Source organism: Equus caballus, chromosome 7, assembly GCF_041296265.1.
Source record: "Equus caballus isolate H_3958 breed thoroughbred chromosome 7, TB-T2T, whole genome shotgun sequence".
Lineage (NCBI taxonomy): Eukaryota > Metazoa > Chordata > Mammalia > Perissodactyla > Equidae > Equus > Equus caballus.
In genome coordinates, this window is record NC_091690.1 from 23,916,410 (window position 1) to 23,933,333 (window position 16,924).

General features: G+C 44.5%; 1 protein-coding gene across 6 annotated transcripts in view; it reads right to left on the reverse strand.

Annotated features, from left to right (window-relative positions):
• Nucleotides 1-650: 650 nt before the first annotated feature.
• The window catches only part of CADM1 (cell adhesion molecule 1), a 314,159-nt gene continuing 297,885 nt past the window's right edge, over nt 651-16,924 (reverse strand). For all 6 annotated transcript variants that reach the window (XM_005611590.4, XM_001502307.7, XM_005611589.4 and 3 more), the window contains 2 exons: nt 5,581-5,712; nt 651-3,588 (listed from right to left, as the gene is read on the reverse strand). In XM_005611590.4, the coding sequence (XP_005611647.1) occupies nt 3,470-3,588; nt 5,581-5,712 (251 nt within the window). In that variant the 3' untranslated portion in view covers nt 651-3,469. The remainder of the gene's footprint in view (nt 3,589-5,580; nt 5,713-16,924) is intronic.

Here is a 16,924-nt window from a genome sequence, read left to right on the forward strand (position 1 = left end):
GGGTAGTTTGGGGCTGATTTATATATTATCTGTGCATTTGCAAGCTCAGTCACCATGAAGTGTAGTCATTGCTCACTTCAGCCTGCAAGGCAAGGAGGATGACAACAGACTGAATCCTACGGTACCCCCGAGCCTGGACGTCTCAGCAGCCTGAACAGTGAGTGAGAACAATCTTCCGTAGGGGGCCAAGCCAGTCGTCTGCAGAGTATGTTGTCTTTTTGTTAAAGGAGAGAGAACTTGAAATGAAGAAGGCGGAATGGATTATTAAGACACGAAATCCCAAAGGAAGAGACAGGTGGAGCAGCCAACACAGGAAAGTTGGTGGGGGTGGTGGGTGAAAAGAGGGAGAGGGAGGCAGGAGACGAATCCACAGGAGGGGCCTGTCCTGGCGGGCCCGCCACTGCATCCCGCACACCTGCACAAATCGCTGAGTCAACGCTGCCAGAGCACCTGGCCCACCTGTCCACTGAGAGGGGAGAAGGAGGAGGAGAGAGAAAGCGGTTCAAGGAAACCCAGCCGGCAGCATTTCCTAGCATCTACCGCCCGCACGCGTGGCCCTGTGCGAGGTCCTAAGGAGGAAGCTGGACCAGGGGCCCATCTCTTCTCTCGCGCCGAGGTGTCCGTAAGAAGTCCATAATGAGATGAAAGGATCACTTTGTAACATTAATTTTTTTTATTAAGAAGACAGATATTTTATAGTACTTCTTTTTTTTTCTTTTTTTTTTTGTAAAAATGGTATACATGAACCAATACAAAATGCGAATGGGAACATATGGATATGGAGTTTCTCACACTGTAACATTGTTCATGTACACCTCAGAAACAGAACTGGCCTAAAGGGAAAAATAAGACGTCGGTGTGACTAAAGAACAAGCTTATTTGGCATCAATTATACATCCTTCATATTTTATATTCCTTTAAAAAACACAAAAAAACAAGTTTGTTCTTTCTTCACTCTAAAAAAAGTGATCAACCTGTACAAAGTAATACTCAACAATACATTTCAAACAGTGCACTGTATACTTAAGAAAAAATACATAAACCAATATACAACTAAAATCCATTAATTTCCTGTTTTTGCTTTGTTTTATTATTTTTTTTTTCCAATGCGTGGGGCCTACACTTTGCAATCTACCTGAGACGGAAAACACCAATCGAAACACATGAACCTGAGACATGTCAACATTGTAAGCCATAAAGTTACATCAGGAACACTGCACTACTGTACACTTTTCAAAACAGAAAGATGGGAGGTCCCAAAAAGGAGATGCCAATTCTGTGAGCAATGGTATTTTTTTTTTTCATTTTTCGTTTTTCTCTCCTAAAAAGAACAACGGAAAAAGACCTTTCAACAACATGCTAAATGGTTCTCACCCTTTGATATGGTTAGACTATGGTCAGAACGGGTGCTAAGGGCTCGGAATAGAGCTGCACGTTATAAAATTCATTGAAAAAGGGATGTCCATTGTGGCTTTTCGTCTTGGTTAAGTGCCCGGGGATAGGAGAGGGGAAACGAGATGCTGCTCGATATGGATTTTCTTTTACATACTAGTCCGTTCCCAAAAGGCCCCCATATTGCAATGGTTCTATCAAAGGTTAAAGTAAAGACAAGAAAAATAAACACGCTTTCAAATAACAAAGAGTTGACACTTTTTTCCCCTTAAATAAATCAGCGTAAGTTTTCCACATAATGTAACGATAGTAAAAATGCACCTTGCAAAATCCAAAAGTACTCACTGAAAATGTTATATAATATATATTTATATATATATAGATCTATCTTTTTTGATGCCATCTTTCCATAGGGACTGTATTCTGGAGTCTGGAGCCTTACCAAAACATATGGTAAGAGTTTAGTTTTCGTCCTTCAGGACTACTTCTAGATTTCCTAGACGTTTCAGTGAAAATCCCCACATTTCTTTAAAAAAATGTAAATGGTAACTTGACTCCTCTACCTTTTCCCAAGGCTCCCCATCGAAGATATGTTCAAGGTAACTTATTTTAGTAGCTATGCACTATGGCTGCCATCATGCGAGGATCAGTAATTTTTTGGCAGATGGTTCTTAAGGCTGAGGAAAGAGGCCAAGGCTAGTGTATGAAAGGTAAAAAGATAAAAACACTCACATTTGAGTTTTGATTAAGTAACTGAAAATCCCTACATGCTGTTTTTCCACCTCTGCTCTGACCTTTCGAGAACTGAGATCGACAGCAGGCCAGTGTGAGAACAATACTGGCCCTTCTTTTGTACCTCCTGCCTTTGTCAAGCCAAATCTGAAGGAATGAAAGTTTCACACGGATTCGAGTTGGAAATCCCAGCATGACAAATATCTGTAATATACAGTACATGCAGGCCACATCCTACTGCCTTCCTAACTAAGCACAAAGGGAGAAAAAAAACCCTGTCCCACTCAGTCATTCGCACACCACACGTACTTGCTTTTTCCTACAAATTAGTGAGAAGTAAGGCCGATTGGGAAAGGTGGATGGAATCATTTGGAACAGAAATAACCAGAGCAGAACTGTCTTTCCCCCTCCCTACTTCCCCTCCTGTGGCAAGTCAAATTTGTCCACTTATATAAAAGGAACAGACCGCACCTGTCAGGTCTGTTTAGGGCATTGAAAAAGGAGGAGACCTTTCCGCCCCAAACCTTTCTGGACAGTGTGGGGTATCTCTACTGAGCCGTCTACAGATACAGAATTAAAGACAGATTCAATCTCATTGTGACACACCTCACTTGCAGATAACCCTGTACAGTAATGTAGTTCCACAGCAAACAGAACATTTTCGGAATCACAGTCTAAGTTTCTAGTCTTCACTGCTCTAAGTATTTGAAACATGGGCAGCAGCAAAGAGTGCTCATTGTTTGTTCACCCAAATCTTTACGACAACAGAGAAGAATGCATTATGGATACACTAAATTCTGAACTATGAGATCTAAACTGTGCTGGTTCTCCTTTTATGAAACTGAATTTTGAACAGAAAGCAGTTACTTCAGAAATAAACAGAAAAAGTCAAAACGGTAACAAAATAAGAGGAAAAAAGATTCTAAGGAATCCCAGCAGGCAAATTCCAAAATGGGAGATTTTGGAAAAAATCCAAAATATTTCAGGAAAAATAAATGCGCACAAAGGAAGGAAACAAAAAAAAAGGGGGAACACAACAAACAAACAAAAAAACAAGGCACAGAATTTTCTGCAATCTATCCAAACTAAATGCAAGCAGCCAAGTTTGACTTGGTAGGAAGAAATAAAAATTAAACAAACCAACAAAAAACGAGGTGTCAAACAGCAGTGTGTACTTTTCAAAGAACATTTTGTTTTTACACAGCAAATCCCAAGCCTTCCCAGGCTCGCACCTTTCCACCCATTCATAAAAAAACACACGAATTTCTCGCGAGTTCCAATATCACTGTCTCTTTATCATCTAAATAGGGCCAGTTGGACACCTCATTGAAACAAAAAGGCTGATCTAGATGAAGTACTCTTTCTTTTCTTCAGAGTTGTTCTGTCCTCCTTCTGCATTGATTATAGCTGTGTCTGCGTCTGCTGCGTCATCGGCTCCTTTGGCTTCATGAGTGAAGTATGTACCTGAAAGATGAAGGGGTAAAGGACCGTGACTGTCTGATGGCCTCTGTGTAAAGTGGTACAGAGATGGCAACTTGCTTTATGGCCATCATCAGCCGAAGTGGTGTGCAGGCAGCAGAGGGGAAAAAACAATTGGAAGAAGAAAGCGAGGTGGGTGAGACAAATGGGGATCCGGGGGTTCCAAAGGCACCACTCCAACTGAACCGCTGCGATATAATTCAGCAAATGAGACATTAGAGCAGTGATTATGACCAGAGGATGTCAGCAGAAGAAGACGTGAGTGGGAGCTAAAAATGTAGAAAGCTGGAGAGCTGCTGACTAACGTATACACAGTAAACGCCCAGGACCAATGACCAGATATGTGCACATACATGGTTAAAGACCAAAGCAAGGAAGAGCAATTAGCCAATAAATGAATTAGGGCCCTGATGATGTTCTACTGTCACCTCAAATCGTTTATCTGCACCCTTGTCTCCTGTCTCCACAAATCGCTATTGCCTATCGGTAAGTGACAGTGTGCTTGAACTTGCACAAGGATGCTTGGTTATCTTCTGCCTTTCATTTGGGAGTGGGGTTCCAGATCGAGAAATAATTTGATAGCATAACAGTTGTAATGAAGGCTTGGCCTCTGCCTTAAGGAATAAGTGATTCTCATTCATAAGGTAACTCTAGGCCGGACCCGGATTCATGGATTTGCTAATTGGCACAGCCACTTTATAATGACAACAGACAGAACGTTACAAAGTTGGAGACACTCTCATCAGCAAGTCCCAAGAGTTTGCATGGAGAAAGACAAGGACTGCACCTCGGTGTGATAAATAGGTAGAGTTTACGCTGCCTGTCACGACCCAATCACCCTCCTCCCATTATACAGTGCGTTCTTGAAAATTCTTAAGTGAAAAAAAGGTTGATACATTCGCTGTATTTTCAGGTTTTCAAAGGGACAGATCTGAGAAAGCGGGCAGTCAACACTCCCCTCCTGTATCCTTTCCTCTGCGGACTGTGCCCTCTGCCCCTGGTTCTCCGCAGCTGCTGCGGACACTTCGCCTCTGCTCTCTGGCCTTCCCCTCCTGGCTCTATCAGCTCAACAGCAAGAGGCTGGGAGTTCTCAGTCAAACAGACAAACCCCTGGGCTTGGACAGAGGCTACGCATGGTGCTGAGGGTCCCAAACCATTTTACGCTCGAGACGGGCACTTCAGATCCTAAAGGCGCTGTCAAGTACCTTGGACCTCCCCTGCTGTGCTCAAGGGGACTTCCCCAAGCCCACGCTCTACAATCAAGCAGTATGCAAGCGCTAGGGTTAATCCTACAGGAAAGCCCTGCAAGCTCATTGCACAGCGCTTCAGGAAAATAACTGAGAAAGACAAGGGCCGACAAAGAAAAGGAAGAATAAATTACCAAGAGGGGAGGAGAGGATCAGAGCAGCATGGGGCAGAGAGGAGGAGCGTTGGAAAAGATGATTGCCCATCCAGACTGCACAGTTGAGAAGTGTGATGATTAATGGCAATTTAAATCAATTGCACTGATAATTTCAAAAATACATATTTATGTGGCTTTTAAGGCACATCAAACCAAGGAAGGCTTCTAACTTCCGTGACCAGCTGACCCAGAGCTGGGGGCCAGGGAGCAGAGCCCGCCTGCTTCCCAGAAAGTGGTAAGTTATGGGTATGCTCTTTCCATATTTATCATATTGGGCTTCACACCACACCAGCCCCTATTTTTTACTCTATCCCCAACTATGGATTGTAGAATAAAAAATCTAAAAAGTTTTATATTTAGAGAAAATCCAAATCAAGGAGTGCTACTCATCAGCTCTCAGAGGCCTAATCAGCAGCCGCTAAGATTTTTGTTTTTTTCCTCTCTCGGTTTCAGGAATCAAAGAGGCTATGTGGCCACATAAACCGAATTGCCTATCAAGGACAACCTTGTAAGGTCCCGAAATGCAGGGGCTGTGGTGACGCGAGGCCTCCTGCCTGCCAAAGCCCCTTGCTTACCTTTATGTCTGGCAAAATAGCGCCCCAGAATGATGAGCAAGCACAGCATGGCAAACACCACCACGGCCACGACGCCGCCAATCACGGCATGATCCACTGCCCTTATGGCGCCTTCTTCACCTGCTCGAGAATCTGTTGAAATCAGAAGAGGAATAGGGATGTAGAGCTCATTACGAGACACCAGGAGCCCTGGAGACTCTGCCTCCAGGGTCAGTGGTCACCTTCTTTTTTAATGGAGGAGTCAGAGAGAACATCGAGATGGATCAAGTTACACGGAGGGAACAGACTGACCTGTCCAGGGCTGAATTGATCTGTTCTCCCCACAAGGCAATTTCATTATAAGCAGCAGAGGAGCGCTAATGCATGTGGAACAAGCTCAGGGAGCAGAGAGGGAAGAAGGAGAGTCTATCCAGGCCTGACCTGGTCTTAGCCTTCACTCTATCTGTATCCAGTTGCAGATCCTATTAAGGAGGGCCGCCCTAACTATTGAAGGGCGTCAGAATGGCACCTTAGGGCAGTAGCAGGAGCTGTGGAGGGGAGGCTGGAGGCCCAGTGACTTTCCCGGATAGGCATATGCAACAGGAAAAGTAAGGAGCTCAAATGCCACCGCTGCCTGGAGATAAAACATGGATTAGAAGACTAAAGACAAGCGACGTGCTTGCTACGTTTAGGATGTACGAGGGAGTAAGCCTCAATCTAAAACCTAAAAACCTATTTCAAAAGAGACAGCAAGGAATAATTGTCCATCGCCACAGACGGTTTTTATTTTATTTATTTAACACTTCACAAAGCAATTAATTTTCCCTTATAAGCTTCACTCCCTCAGGGTGTCTTCTTCTGACTGAGGAACGACATGTTTGGCTGGGGAACAACTCCAAAATGGACCCGGAATGAGCTATGGCGATGCAGAATGGATGTATGGCAGTGTAAACAATTTTAATTTAGGAATGTGGCTACATCACCCCTTGCTGAAATCCTAATGGCACCCGAGATTTATAATGTAGTAAAAAACAATTATTCTCCCGTTGATTAATACATTAACATTTTGGAGTGGAAGCTAAACCATTGTCTTTTTTTTTTATTGAGTCAAGTACGACACCTCCATTAAAATGATTTACTAGCTGTACCTTACAATTTAAGCACAGCAGCAACAGAAACGGTAAAAATCTTTTAACTTTACATGATTTGTGAAGTCATATGTGAAGGATTTACCATTTAAATCTTTCAGTACAAGAAGCACATGGCCTATAAATCTGTCCCCTTGCAGTTGCTGGACGCCTAAGAGAAATGCATTTCAGCAGGAAGACTGAGAGTGCAAATTCAAGTCAATTTTTAAGAAAGATTTATCTCTGTCTCTCTCCAAAGAACAGAGCAAATCTCTGAAGCCTCCACCTCTAATAATATTTGAAGTTTATCGATCAAGTGTACAGATCCGTGACAGCTAAAGGTAATGGTGCTCTTTTGAGCCGAAACCTGATACAATGCTTTCAGCAGGAGAGCGTGATTTACACTTTCTATCGATATTTCCAATTCTGCTCTGAGATTAAGTACTGAAGGATGTGGGGAAATAACTCGTGACTGAGGGGTCCATGAAAAGTGTTTTAATTAAAAGAGTTTAAATTTAAAAAAAAAATGACGTATTTAAAGTGTTTCATTAAGTTACCTTTGAAAGGACTACAAAAAAACCAAAAATCCAAACCCGGACAGAAACGCCGAATCAGAGGCAGCGGCAGGTCGCCCAGGACAACAGGCTGATGGGAGTTTAATTGGAGAATGGAGATGGGGTGGAGGCAGAGAGCACTGCAGCCAATTAGCCCGCTCCGTGATGTGCGAGCCCCTCCAGCAACACGTCTAATAAGCTCGACTTGAAACGTGGCGGAGAGGAATCTCCCTCCTCAGCCAAAAGTGTGCCTCCTGCAGATTCAACAGCCTCCGTGTCTTGAAAGTCATTTCGACGAGGTGGAGCTCAGCCGTGGGAGGGGAGCACTCCCCTCGGGGTGCCCCTGGACACAGGGTACCTGGAGGTACCAAAATTGCTTATGGGGAGACAAAAGTTAACAGAAGAGCCAGCAAGTTGTGTTTTCCTCAGGGAGCTGTCAAAATGGGGGATCTTGTGGGAATGAGAATTGACTAATCTCCAACTGCCATGAGCTTCAGATGTATTGAAAAACAAGGGTCTTTCAACTAACTCCATATGTCTTAGAACTGGGTGAGGAAAACAAAGCGATCCTAGCTATTGAGGGGAGGGGAAAGTCAGGCACAAGAGGTGAAGACAGGTCCTGGCCCGGGAAGACTCAGAGCAGAAAGAAGCTTTGAGAAGCTGTCCCAGGCAAAGACCTAACCCCTCAGGGGAAGGCACTCTCATGTCTACTGTTAGAAGACAGCCTCCTCCATGCCCAGGCACAGGAACATTCTAGAAGCCTAACAAGAGAGAGCAAGAAGCTCTGTCATAAAGAAAAACAAACAAAACCTCACAGGGCATGTATCTGTGGTATTAATTTCTCTAGCCAAAACTACTCAGTTGACCTTGCTCGCCATGAACTGAGAGCTAAATATGCTTGGGGCTGCTCTTTCTTCCCATGTTAAACATGCGGGTTCTAGTTACCTTCCCTACCCTCAAGGACACACATATTTTACAGATACTTATTTATAAGGGTAATCTCTCCAGCTATCTTCTGATACTCACTTTGATCAGAAAGTTTACTACTACCAGTTAATCACTGAGACATTTTTCCTGCCTTCAATTACTGCAGACGGACACAGAAGGTAACTGATGTTTAATTTACAGGGAAGATTCCAGATTGCAAGCTCCTTACCGCCTCTTCCCACCTCTACCCCACCCCTGGGTTTACTGCGGGAGGTACTGATGGAGCTGTGGCCGCTCACCGGCGCCTCTGTCAGGGTTTGGCCTCCTCTATGAAGAACAGTGCAGTTTCTAGACTCATCTCAGTCCTTTCTCTTGTTTTCATGTGTGGGATGGGTGGGAGAGTTTTCACAGTGCTCCTGATTGGCCCAAAGTGGTGGGGGGAACAGCGTGAAAGCTAGTTACCTACTGCTGGATTGGAACTGCCTGCATTGTGTGGGCTGGGGCCTCGCTCATGGTACGAAGCAACAGCGTAAGAGTTACACAAAGAGACACGGGGCTAATGGAGCAGGATGAAGACTGGAACCTGAAAGAAACATCGACCACCAGAAGCAGCATGGCTCTGACAAAGGCCATCAGCCACTTGGCCCTTCCTGTTCCACTGACAAAGCAAGAGCTCTGGCCAGTTCCTTGAGAAATTACTTCTAAGTGAAAAACTTGGGTAAGTCTGTGACTTTCACCATCACCATCACCCCCGAGATCCTGCTCCTCTTGGGGTGCTGACCCTTTCACTCAGGTCCTGTGAACTTTCCCGGGGACATCCTCTCTAGATTTCGGGGTCCTTTCCTAAATTAGACAGAGAAGGAAACCGAAGAGCCAGACTCTCCAGCTGCCCTGAGCTTCTACACTGAAAATAAATGTGTGCATGTAAAGCGGCACTTAGAAACATAACGGATCCTTCAGGATCCTGAAGGCTCTTCAGTTTAGAAGGCAGTGTTTTCCTGTTCTCTAAGAGACTACAACTGTTCCTCTCACTTAGGAACAGGTGTAAGAATGTCCACGTTTCTGGGACTAAGCTTTGCCCCGCCATCCTGCGGAGCGGAGCCATGTTTCTGCTTGGTGTGCGCTTATCGTATAAAGGTTAGTGCAACCTTGAAGAGTCAAGCATATTTGGGTGACAGTCCAACTGAAGTGAAGAAAGTCATCCAAATCATTTCACGTGTGACCTTAAGTAACTTAGGCCTCGTTGTTCCCTGAGTCTGGTTTTTAGGTGTGCTTTGTAAACGCTGGGAAGTATTTATGACAACTCACAGTTGTGGCACGGTTCTTCCTGCCTGGGCTGTCCCATCCTGCAGCTGTCTATGGCTCTAAGTGTGACATGAGTCTCTTTAAGGATAGATCAACGATGAACTGTTTAGTATTCGTGAGTTAGCTTTTCTTTTGGCAAAAAGCTGGAACAACTTGGCTCCAGGTGAGAGTTTACAGGCTGCTGGCAGAATGTTAAGTTGCCTACTACCGCTTGGGTCACAACTTCAACCACCCTGGGTTTGCGTTAGCATCTTAGAAACTGCAAGGACAAAAACATTTCAAAGAACTCCCAAGAGTGAGGCCCCAAACTGCTCAGATTTCTTTACCTTGGGCCAGGTGACCTGGCCCCATCCCTCGCTCATGGACCATATGAAGGAGGGAGTTCTAAAGGCAGCAGTCCCCTAGGGCCAGACAAGAAAAGCGATTGCTAGTGGAACTTCAGTGTCCTTCCCCTCCCTCTCAGGGACTCCTCTTTCTCTACCTGCTTTCCCGCTTCAGATTCCTTGCCAGAGTCACCCTTAATGCAGTGCTCTAGCAGTCACGCTGCCTGTGTGAAAACAGAGCGCGGCAACAGATCCCAGTTTCTACGGCTACTTTACCACCTGGCACGGGATGCGAACATCAACTGCCAAGCGAGTGCCTTAATCATGGATCTGCGATAAGCCCAAAAGGCTCTGCTGCCAAAGGCAGGGATCCATGGATAGCCAGGGAATGGCCAGTATATCCTAGACAAGCTCCTGGCAAATAAGGACTTTGGCAGAGGAAGTGACCGAGCGGATCACTCATGGCATCTGCAGCCGGCCCACGTTGCAGCCCGGGCTGCTCAGTCTGAGGCCAGTCTTTTTGCCAAAAGGACACCAAGTTTTCTACATCTGAGGAGCTGCAGGGTGATACAGTAATACACGGTAAAACGCATGGCACAGGGCGTAACAGCCACCCCATGCTGTCACCCTGTGCTTCACATTTCAAAACATCCCCGGCTCAGGCTTGAAGGGACATTTAATAACTTGGGGAGATGTGGACATTCCCCTTAAATGCGCCTACCTCTTCTTTTCCTAGGTTATAAACTACCTTAGGTCTCATCTTAAAAATTAGTATTTAAAACATGGGGGAGATTCATCTTCTATTTACTGGACAATTCAGATGCTCAATCTCCTGTAACTTCCTCATCTATGGATGACCAGAGAAAATCTGGAATTGTTAACTTTTTGCAACAGTTCCCTCACTTGGTTTAGTTCTAGTCTTTTTCCTGGGCTGAGGTCTTGCTGGACAAGTCAGTTTAATTAAAAACTCTTACAATCAGTGTTTATAATGGAAATGCTGCCTCCAGCTTCCCAGGGCTGTAGGATTAGTCTATCTCAGAGGAAGTTTAATGACTAGGATGTCAATTGCTACTTCTCACTGGGAAGAAATAAAAAGCCTGACAGTGAGTTTTGCAAATCTGAGGCAAAAACAAAATCTGACCTCAAAGACAAAACCAAACCAACAAAAAAACCTGGCACCATCTGAAAAATGTAGCTCCTCATTCTCAACACCTATTGTAGCTCCTGTCATGGCAACAAAAATAAGCGTGCATTTTAAAAAGCACAACTTTATTACTGAAGGGGAACAAACTGAATGGCACGCGCTGACAAAATGCCACATTATTTGCTAATCCTAATATGTTATTCTTCTTTAAGATTTGCTTTTCTCAGCACCAATTCAATTATAGATGCTACAAATCCTTCTGACATTTAATTCCCTCTTGTCAGAGTAGTAAATGTATACAGTACATGCACAGCTTTCCCATTAAGATGTTAATATATATTGGAGCACACCAGCCTCTGCAGCATAACCTTTCTTTTCTGTCTTCTTAGAAAGTGGAAGGGAAGGAATAAATGTAAGGCAAGAAATCATGAAGATTCCCATACAGCATCCCAGGCCGCTGGTCCTCCCCTTCAGCTGCATTTAATTCTAGCAGTGTAAATGCAGCTACGCTAGCATTTCAAAGCAACTATGTTAAGCTGCTCGAAGGAAAACTATAGTGATCATCATCATCGTGCCACACAGAGCTCAGTGTGCCTTCGTTTAAATTACAAGTACTGCACACCGGCTTTGGCTGTACATTGTCACTCCTCAGCGATCAGGGCTTCGGGCTCTCTAGGCTGTTACTGCCTACATTCTCCTCTAGAAACAGGCCTGAACAGGAGATGCGGGATGAGTTGGGAGCTCACCTCCTGCACGGCCCACTGTACAGTGCCCTGGACTTGCCGTCAGTTCTGGGATAGAAAGTGGCCTTTGTGACTTTTCTGTGACTTCAGGCAGGTCAATCAGCCACTCTGAGCCATTGAGCACAATCATGCACTTCGCAGGGTCATTTTGAGACCCATTACCAACGTGTTTCTAAAGAGGAAAGAGCCTGTCTGGCCCAGGGCGTGGCACATCAGAGACACTCAATTAGCGTTATTTAAATCCACTATATTAGAGCCTACGGAGGGCTGGACTCCAGTTCTCATCACTGATTCAAGACAAATACTTATCAGCTCGTTGTGGGGAAGGGCTGTACTACATACCCAATCCTATTCTGAGAGGATAAGATCACCCAAAACACTTGCCATGTTGAAGTCGCCAAGCCCCTGCTTTTCATTCATGCAGAATGGCACACAGTCTGACTGATGGCCTACCTGTCCTGTGTGGCAGTCAAGGCCATGGGCCCAGCGGCTGAAGGACACCTAGTCCAAGTTATGATTCAGGGGCACCAACAAGGATATTAAATACTTGTTGTCAGCTAAATATGAGAACAAGTGTTTTTTTTTTTTAAGTTGGTTTTTCTCCAAGCAATTTATTTAGTTAATTTAACCAACAGTGGAAATGACTTGATGCAACAGGATGCAAATCCTCCCAAGACATTTAGCATCACCAGAGAGACCAAAAGGCACGCTCCTGAGTCCTCTCTATTCCTCTCATAATAACAAGGACTTTGAAGTGTGATCGCCTTTTCCGTTTGAAGCAAGAGGAAGGCACCGAGGATGACACCAGAGTTTTCCTTAAAGGAGTATAAAGAGGACAGTTGTAAAGTACTTCCAGACATACATTTCCCACTAGAATCTCTCTCTGGAGAAAGATGCTTCAGTGGACCTCAGGCATTTGGGGGGGTGTGAGGAGGATGGATTAATGAATATGGTAAAATCACCCCAAAGCAGTGTCCAACCTGTAGAACTGGAATTCACATTTTGCGTTGTAGCCTGCCAACTTTTTAGTTTGGAGGAAAATTTCCTGTTTAATGATCTCCTTCCTCCCCATGGGGGAAACAGTAGCATGTTGGATTATGGGAAGATCAGCAGTATGATGAAGTTTAAACTCACATTGCGGGAAAGCCATGGAGAAGCTGGCCGGGACCCAATACGACTTGTCAGTCTACTAAACGGAATTTTAAAATAAGGGAATCTACATGTTTTAACTTTCTGTAATCCAACACTTTCCCATGGCATTTAGGACCTTCTCACTGGGAAACTGATCCCATAATTTCAGAGTCAATGGGACTGTGGCACTGAAAACATCTGAGCAGAGTTTAAGGTCTTCTTTGAAGGGGCAAGAGCTTGATTTGATGCTGGAAGAGATCTTCCCAGGTCAGTCAGTACACAGCTCTCCGCCTGACGGGCTCTGGAGAGCCTCGCTCTTCCCTCCTCATCCCCTGGATGCACAGACTCAACTGAAAAGGGTCCAAAAGGAGACAAGATTCCCAAAAAGACCCCAGAGCAAAGGAAGTTTGTTTTCACGGGGGAAGGATAACCACTTTAAAACCCAAGTCTCCATTTCCTAGAGGGAGGAAGACCCGTATGTTCAAATTCTGACTCTGCCTTTTGAGTAAATCATTTGACCTCTGGAGCCCCAGTTTGCTCATTTGTAAACCGAGACTAACAACCCTTCCTGAGCAACCTCACGGGATTTTCATGAAAATCCTCCCATGGCCAGCTCATTGTCATCCATTGGTCTTCTGTCCCAGTGGCCTTCCTTGGTGAGCTTTTCTAAACTAGCCGCTGCCTCTTCCCGGCCCTCGCCAGTCGCTTTTGCTTTACCTACTTTTTCTTTTTTCGCAGCATTTGTCACTGTCTGACAGTATCTTGTGCTTTGAGCCTGTCTCCCCCTCTAGAACGGAACTGTACAAGAGCCGAGGCCTGGTATGTGAGACCCATGCCTGCTCCAGTCAGGGTGGTTTTGCTCGCTGCTGCATCCCTGCTGCCCAGCCCAGAGGCCAGCACATAGGAGGAGCTCAAACAACTGTGTTGGATGAATGAAGATCAAATGACATCACTGATACGTATGAAAGAGCCTTCTAAGTTATACATACTCTGAAGATATGGGCTGAATGATACCACACTTTAGATTTATGGGCCATACCTTAAATGTGTCTACACAGCCCCACTGGTCTTTGTTTTCTTTATCATTATTGTTATTATTATTAGTCTACCAAAGAAATGAAATAGCCTGTTTGCCAAATCTGGGCCACAGTTTAGGTAGGGGCTAATTAACGAAAGAGTTCCTCAAAATGCTATGCCTGTTAGCAGTTTCTCACACACATTTCAAGCAAGTTCAGACAGACTTTGAGGACACTTAAAATAACCAGATGGTCTTACATCCCACCCTGGAACTGATAATCTGGACCCAAAGGGCTTTAAGGGCCTCCGTTATCTAAGTAGAGACTGTATTTGAAGCCCATGTTTCCTCTGTTATCCATTTAGGGCACTATAGTTGGCTCATCTGGATTCCTCCTTAACACCTGGCACGGATTATCAGCGCCATTTAGAATTCGCCCTCCCCTCACGCTTTCCTATGGGTCGTGAGGGAGATGTTGCAGGAGTTTTCCAGATCACTTTCTTGTTTGTAGGGCAAGAGCTGAAAACACGTTTTTGGGAAGCATGACAGCTCTGGAATTTCTCGTCGGCCCTTTGCTTCAAAAGCAGAAGACTGAGGGACTGCTCTGATTGTGCTGGAGGGCCATTCTCTGGGACACTGTCTCTCCACCACACAGTCCCCGCGGGCCCTTCCATTGCTCAAGGGAGGGAGGCAGGTGGAGACATTTTTAAAAAAGTTTTAAAATAAAATAGAAGGATAAATATGCTTAAAGCTATTCTATTCCACATGGGTGGCAATAACCACCAGCTGTCACCAGGAAACAGCAGCTGCAATTGATAAAACAATTCAAAACTCTTGTGGATCTGTCGTCAATAAAGTTAACACCCAAAAAGTAAATGAAAGGGTTCAAAGTAGAAGTGGATAAGCTTCCCAGGTCCGCCAATAATTAAATCACTGAAGTACAGACAAGCATAATTTTTTAATGCAGATTAAAGAGGAGGATCAGCTGGGCAACTTGCTTTGCTGGGTGAGGATGGAGCACCATATGTTGCTTATGAAATTGTCATTAGCTGAGGTAGCAGTGGTGAGTGGGGGAGGTGGGGAAGAGGGCAAGCAGGAGACAGACCATTAGTATTTAGAAGGAAGCGCAGGATGTAACATTTATCCGTAATAAGGAAAGGATGAAATTTCTACCCAGATGGAGCAGGGAATGGATGGTAATATTATTCATTACCACAGTTTAGCATTAAATGTGCAACACCTACTCTAATTTATTGACGGACTGTTTAAGACGGGTGTTAACCTGTTTGTCTTGTATTATAATTGAATTCAGTCTCTAGGCTACAGAAATTTGAGAAGTTCATCCTTTCTCAATCAATATGCTCCCCTTCAGTGACCCATTTCAAGACAGCTTCATAAAAAATAATGTATTTTGTTTTAATAAATTTAAACACTATGACAGCTGCTCAATTTTTATTGGTTTTTTTTTTTTCCCTTCAGATGTCTCTTTGCTGCCGAGTGAAGCCAAGCTCACAATCAATAGTAATTGATTAATCAGCATCCCCTTTGAACAAAGGTGCTAATCAGTTTTTGATTAGTTCATCAAACCAGATGCGAAGGCAGCCCAGCCCTGGCCTGATAGATCATCAGTGTTCTACATGACTTATGGCTCCTGAGCAATACAGGACGGCAGCGTTCCTGGAGAAGGTGGGGGAGGGAGACGACGTAATTATTAATTTAACTGAATTATTATGAACACAAACAGTTGTTGGTTTATTGCTCCTGACTCAGGGGTGATTGATAGAACTGCAGCAAGGCCACAGCTGACTCGGTGCAGAGCTGCGAGATCCAGAGTATTCCTTAATTGATGATGCTGGGGTGGATGGCTGATTTAGTCCCATTTTCCTAAAGAGGAGAAAAATTACTTCTGCATATCTGAGTAATCCTCGTCTGGCTAATGGGCCAAGAGGGATCAGGCCAACGAGAACACAGTCCTTTCTTAGGATCCTTGAGAAGATCCGATTGCCAGGGACACTGTCAGAGAGCTATTTTATTTAGTGTCAGGATCAGAACTGAGAGCGGATCACTCAGGATCAACATTACATTCTAGGCAGGGTGAAGGACTTAGCCACTCTTATTTTAAAGAAAATTGGGCTAATGTTTCTGCAGCTTCTCTAAATATACCACAAAACAGAGGCAAAAATGAAACACTCCCTTGATGGGCCGGCTGGCTTTTTAATCTTCTATTTATCTCTCTAAATTCACTGGGATTTGGGGTTCATTTATCTATCCAACAAGTATCAGTCGAGTGCTGACTACACGTCAGGCATACAGCAGTGAACAAAACCAATATGGCCTCCCAGAGCTTCCACTCTGTGGGAAAATCCAACTGCCAGGCTCAAACCGGGACATGCTACATAACAGGAAAACAGGCATCCCTGAGGTTTGACAGAAGTACATGGTAGGCAATAAATCTACTGCATTTGGAAAGACTGGGTGGTACCATCTTATTCTCTCACTGGGTAAGACCTGTGGTTAAGGACTGCACCTTGACAACGGACATTCAAGGGGGCTGCAGTGACATCTCCTCAAGAAGGGACAATATGGAACCCTTCTTTCCAACAGGCTGGAGTAAGCGTCTACAGTCCCATGCCTTGGTTTCTCCATTGCAATGAGGAGGAAGGGCACTTCTTATCGATTTATTAAGAAGTGACTGATCAAAATGTTGAAGAAGCTGTAGCTGGTTGGCAGCGAAGTCCCACAACATCATGGGAGCTCATATAACTGTTTAGCTCTGACCATTTTAAATCTCCTCCCTCCTCCTTTTTAGGATATGCTTCTTATTCTGGATTAGTAACACCTAAATCCTGGAATCAAGCATGAAACCTACTTTTGCAACAGCTCAGTGTGCTGTGAAAAAGGTCTGAGGTGGATAATTAGTTTACATCATGGTGTGTGACAAAACAATTGCCCCCCTTCCTCCTCCCTGCCCCTCCCCACCCCCTCCTTCTAAGATAACCTGTGACCTGGCTTTTCTCGTCTATTCCACAGAAGTAAATGGTCAATATGAGGTTTTTTTAAAATAAAGATCTTGCCTCATAATCCAACATCCTTAAA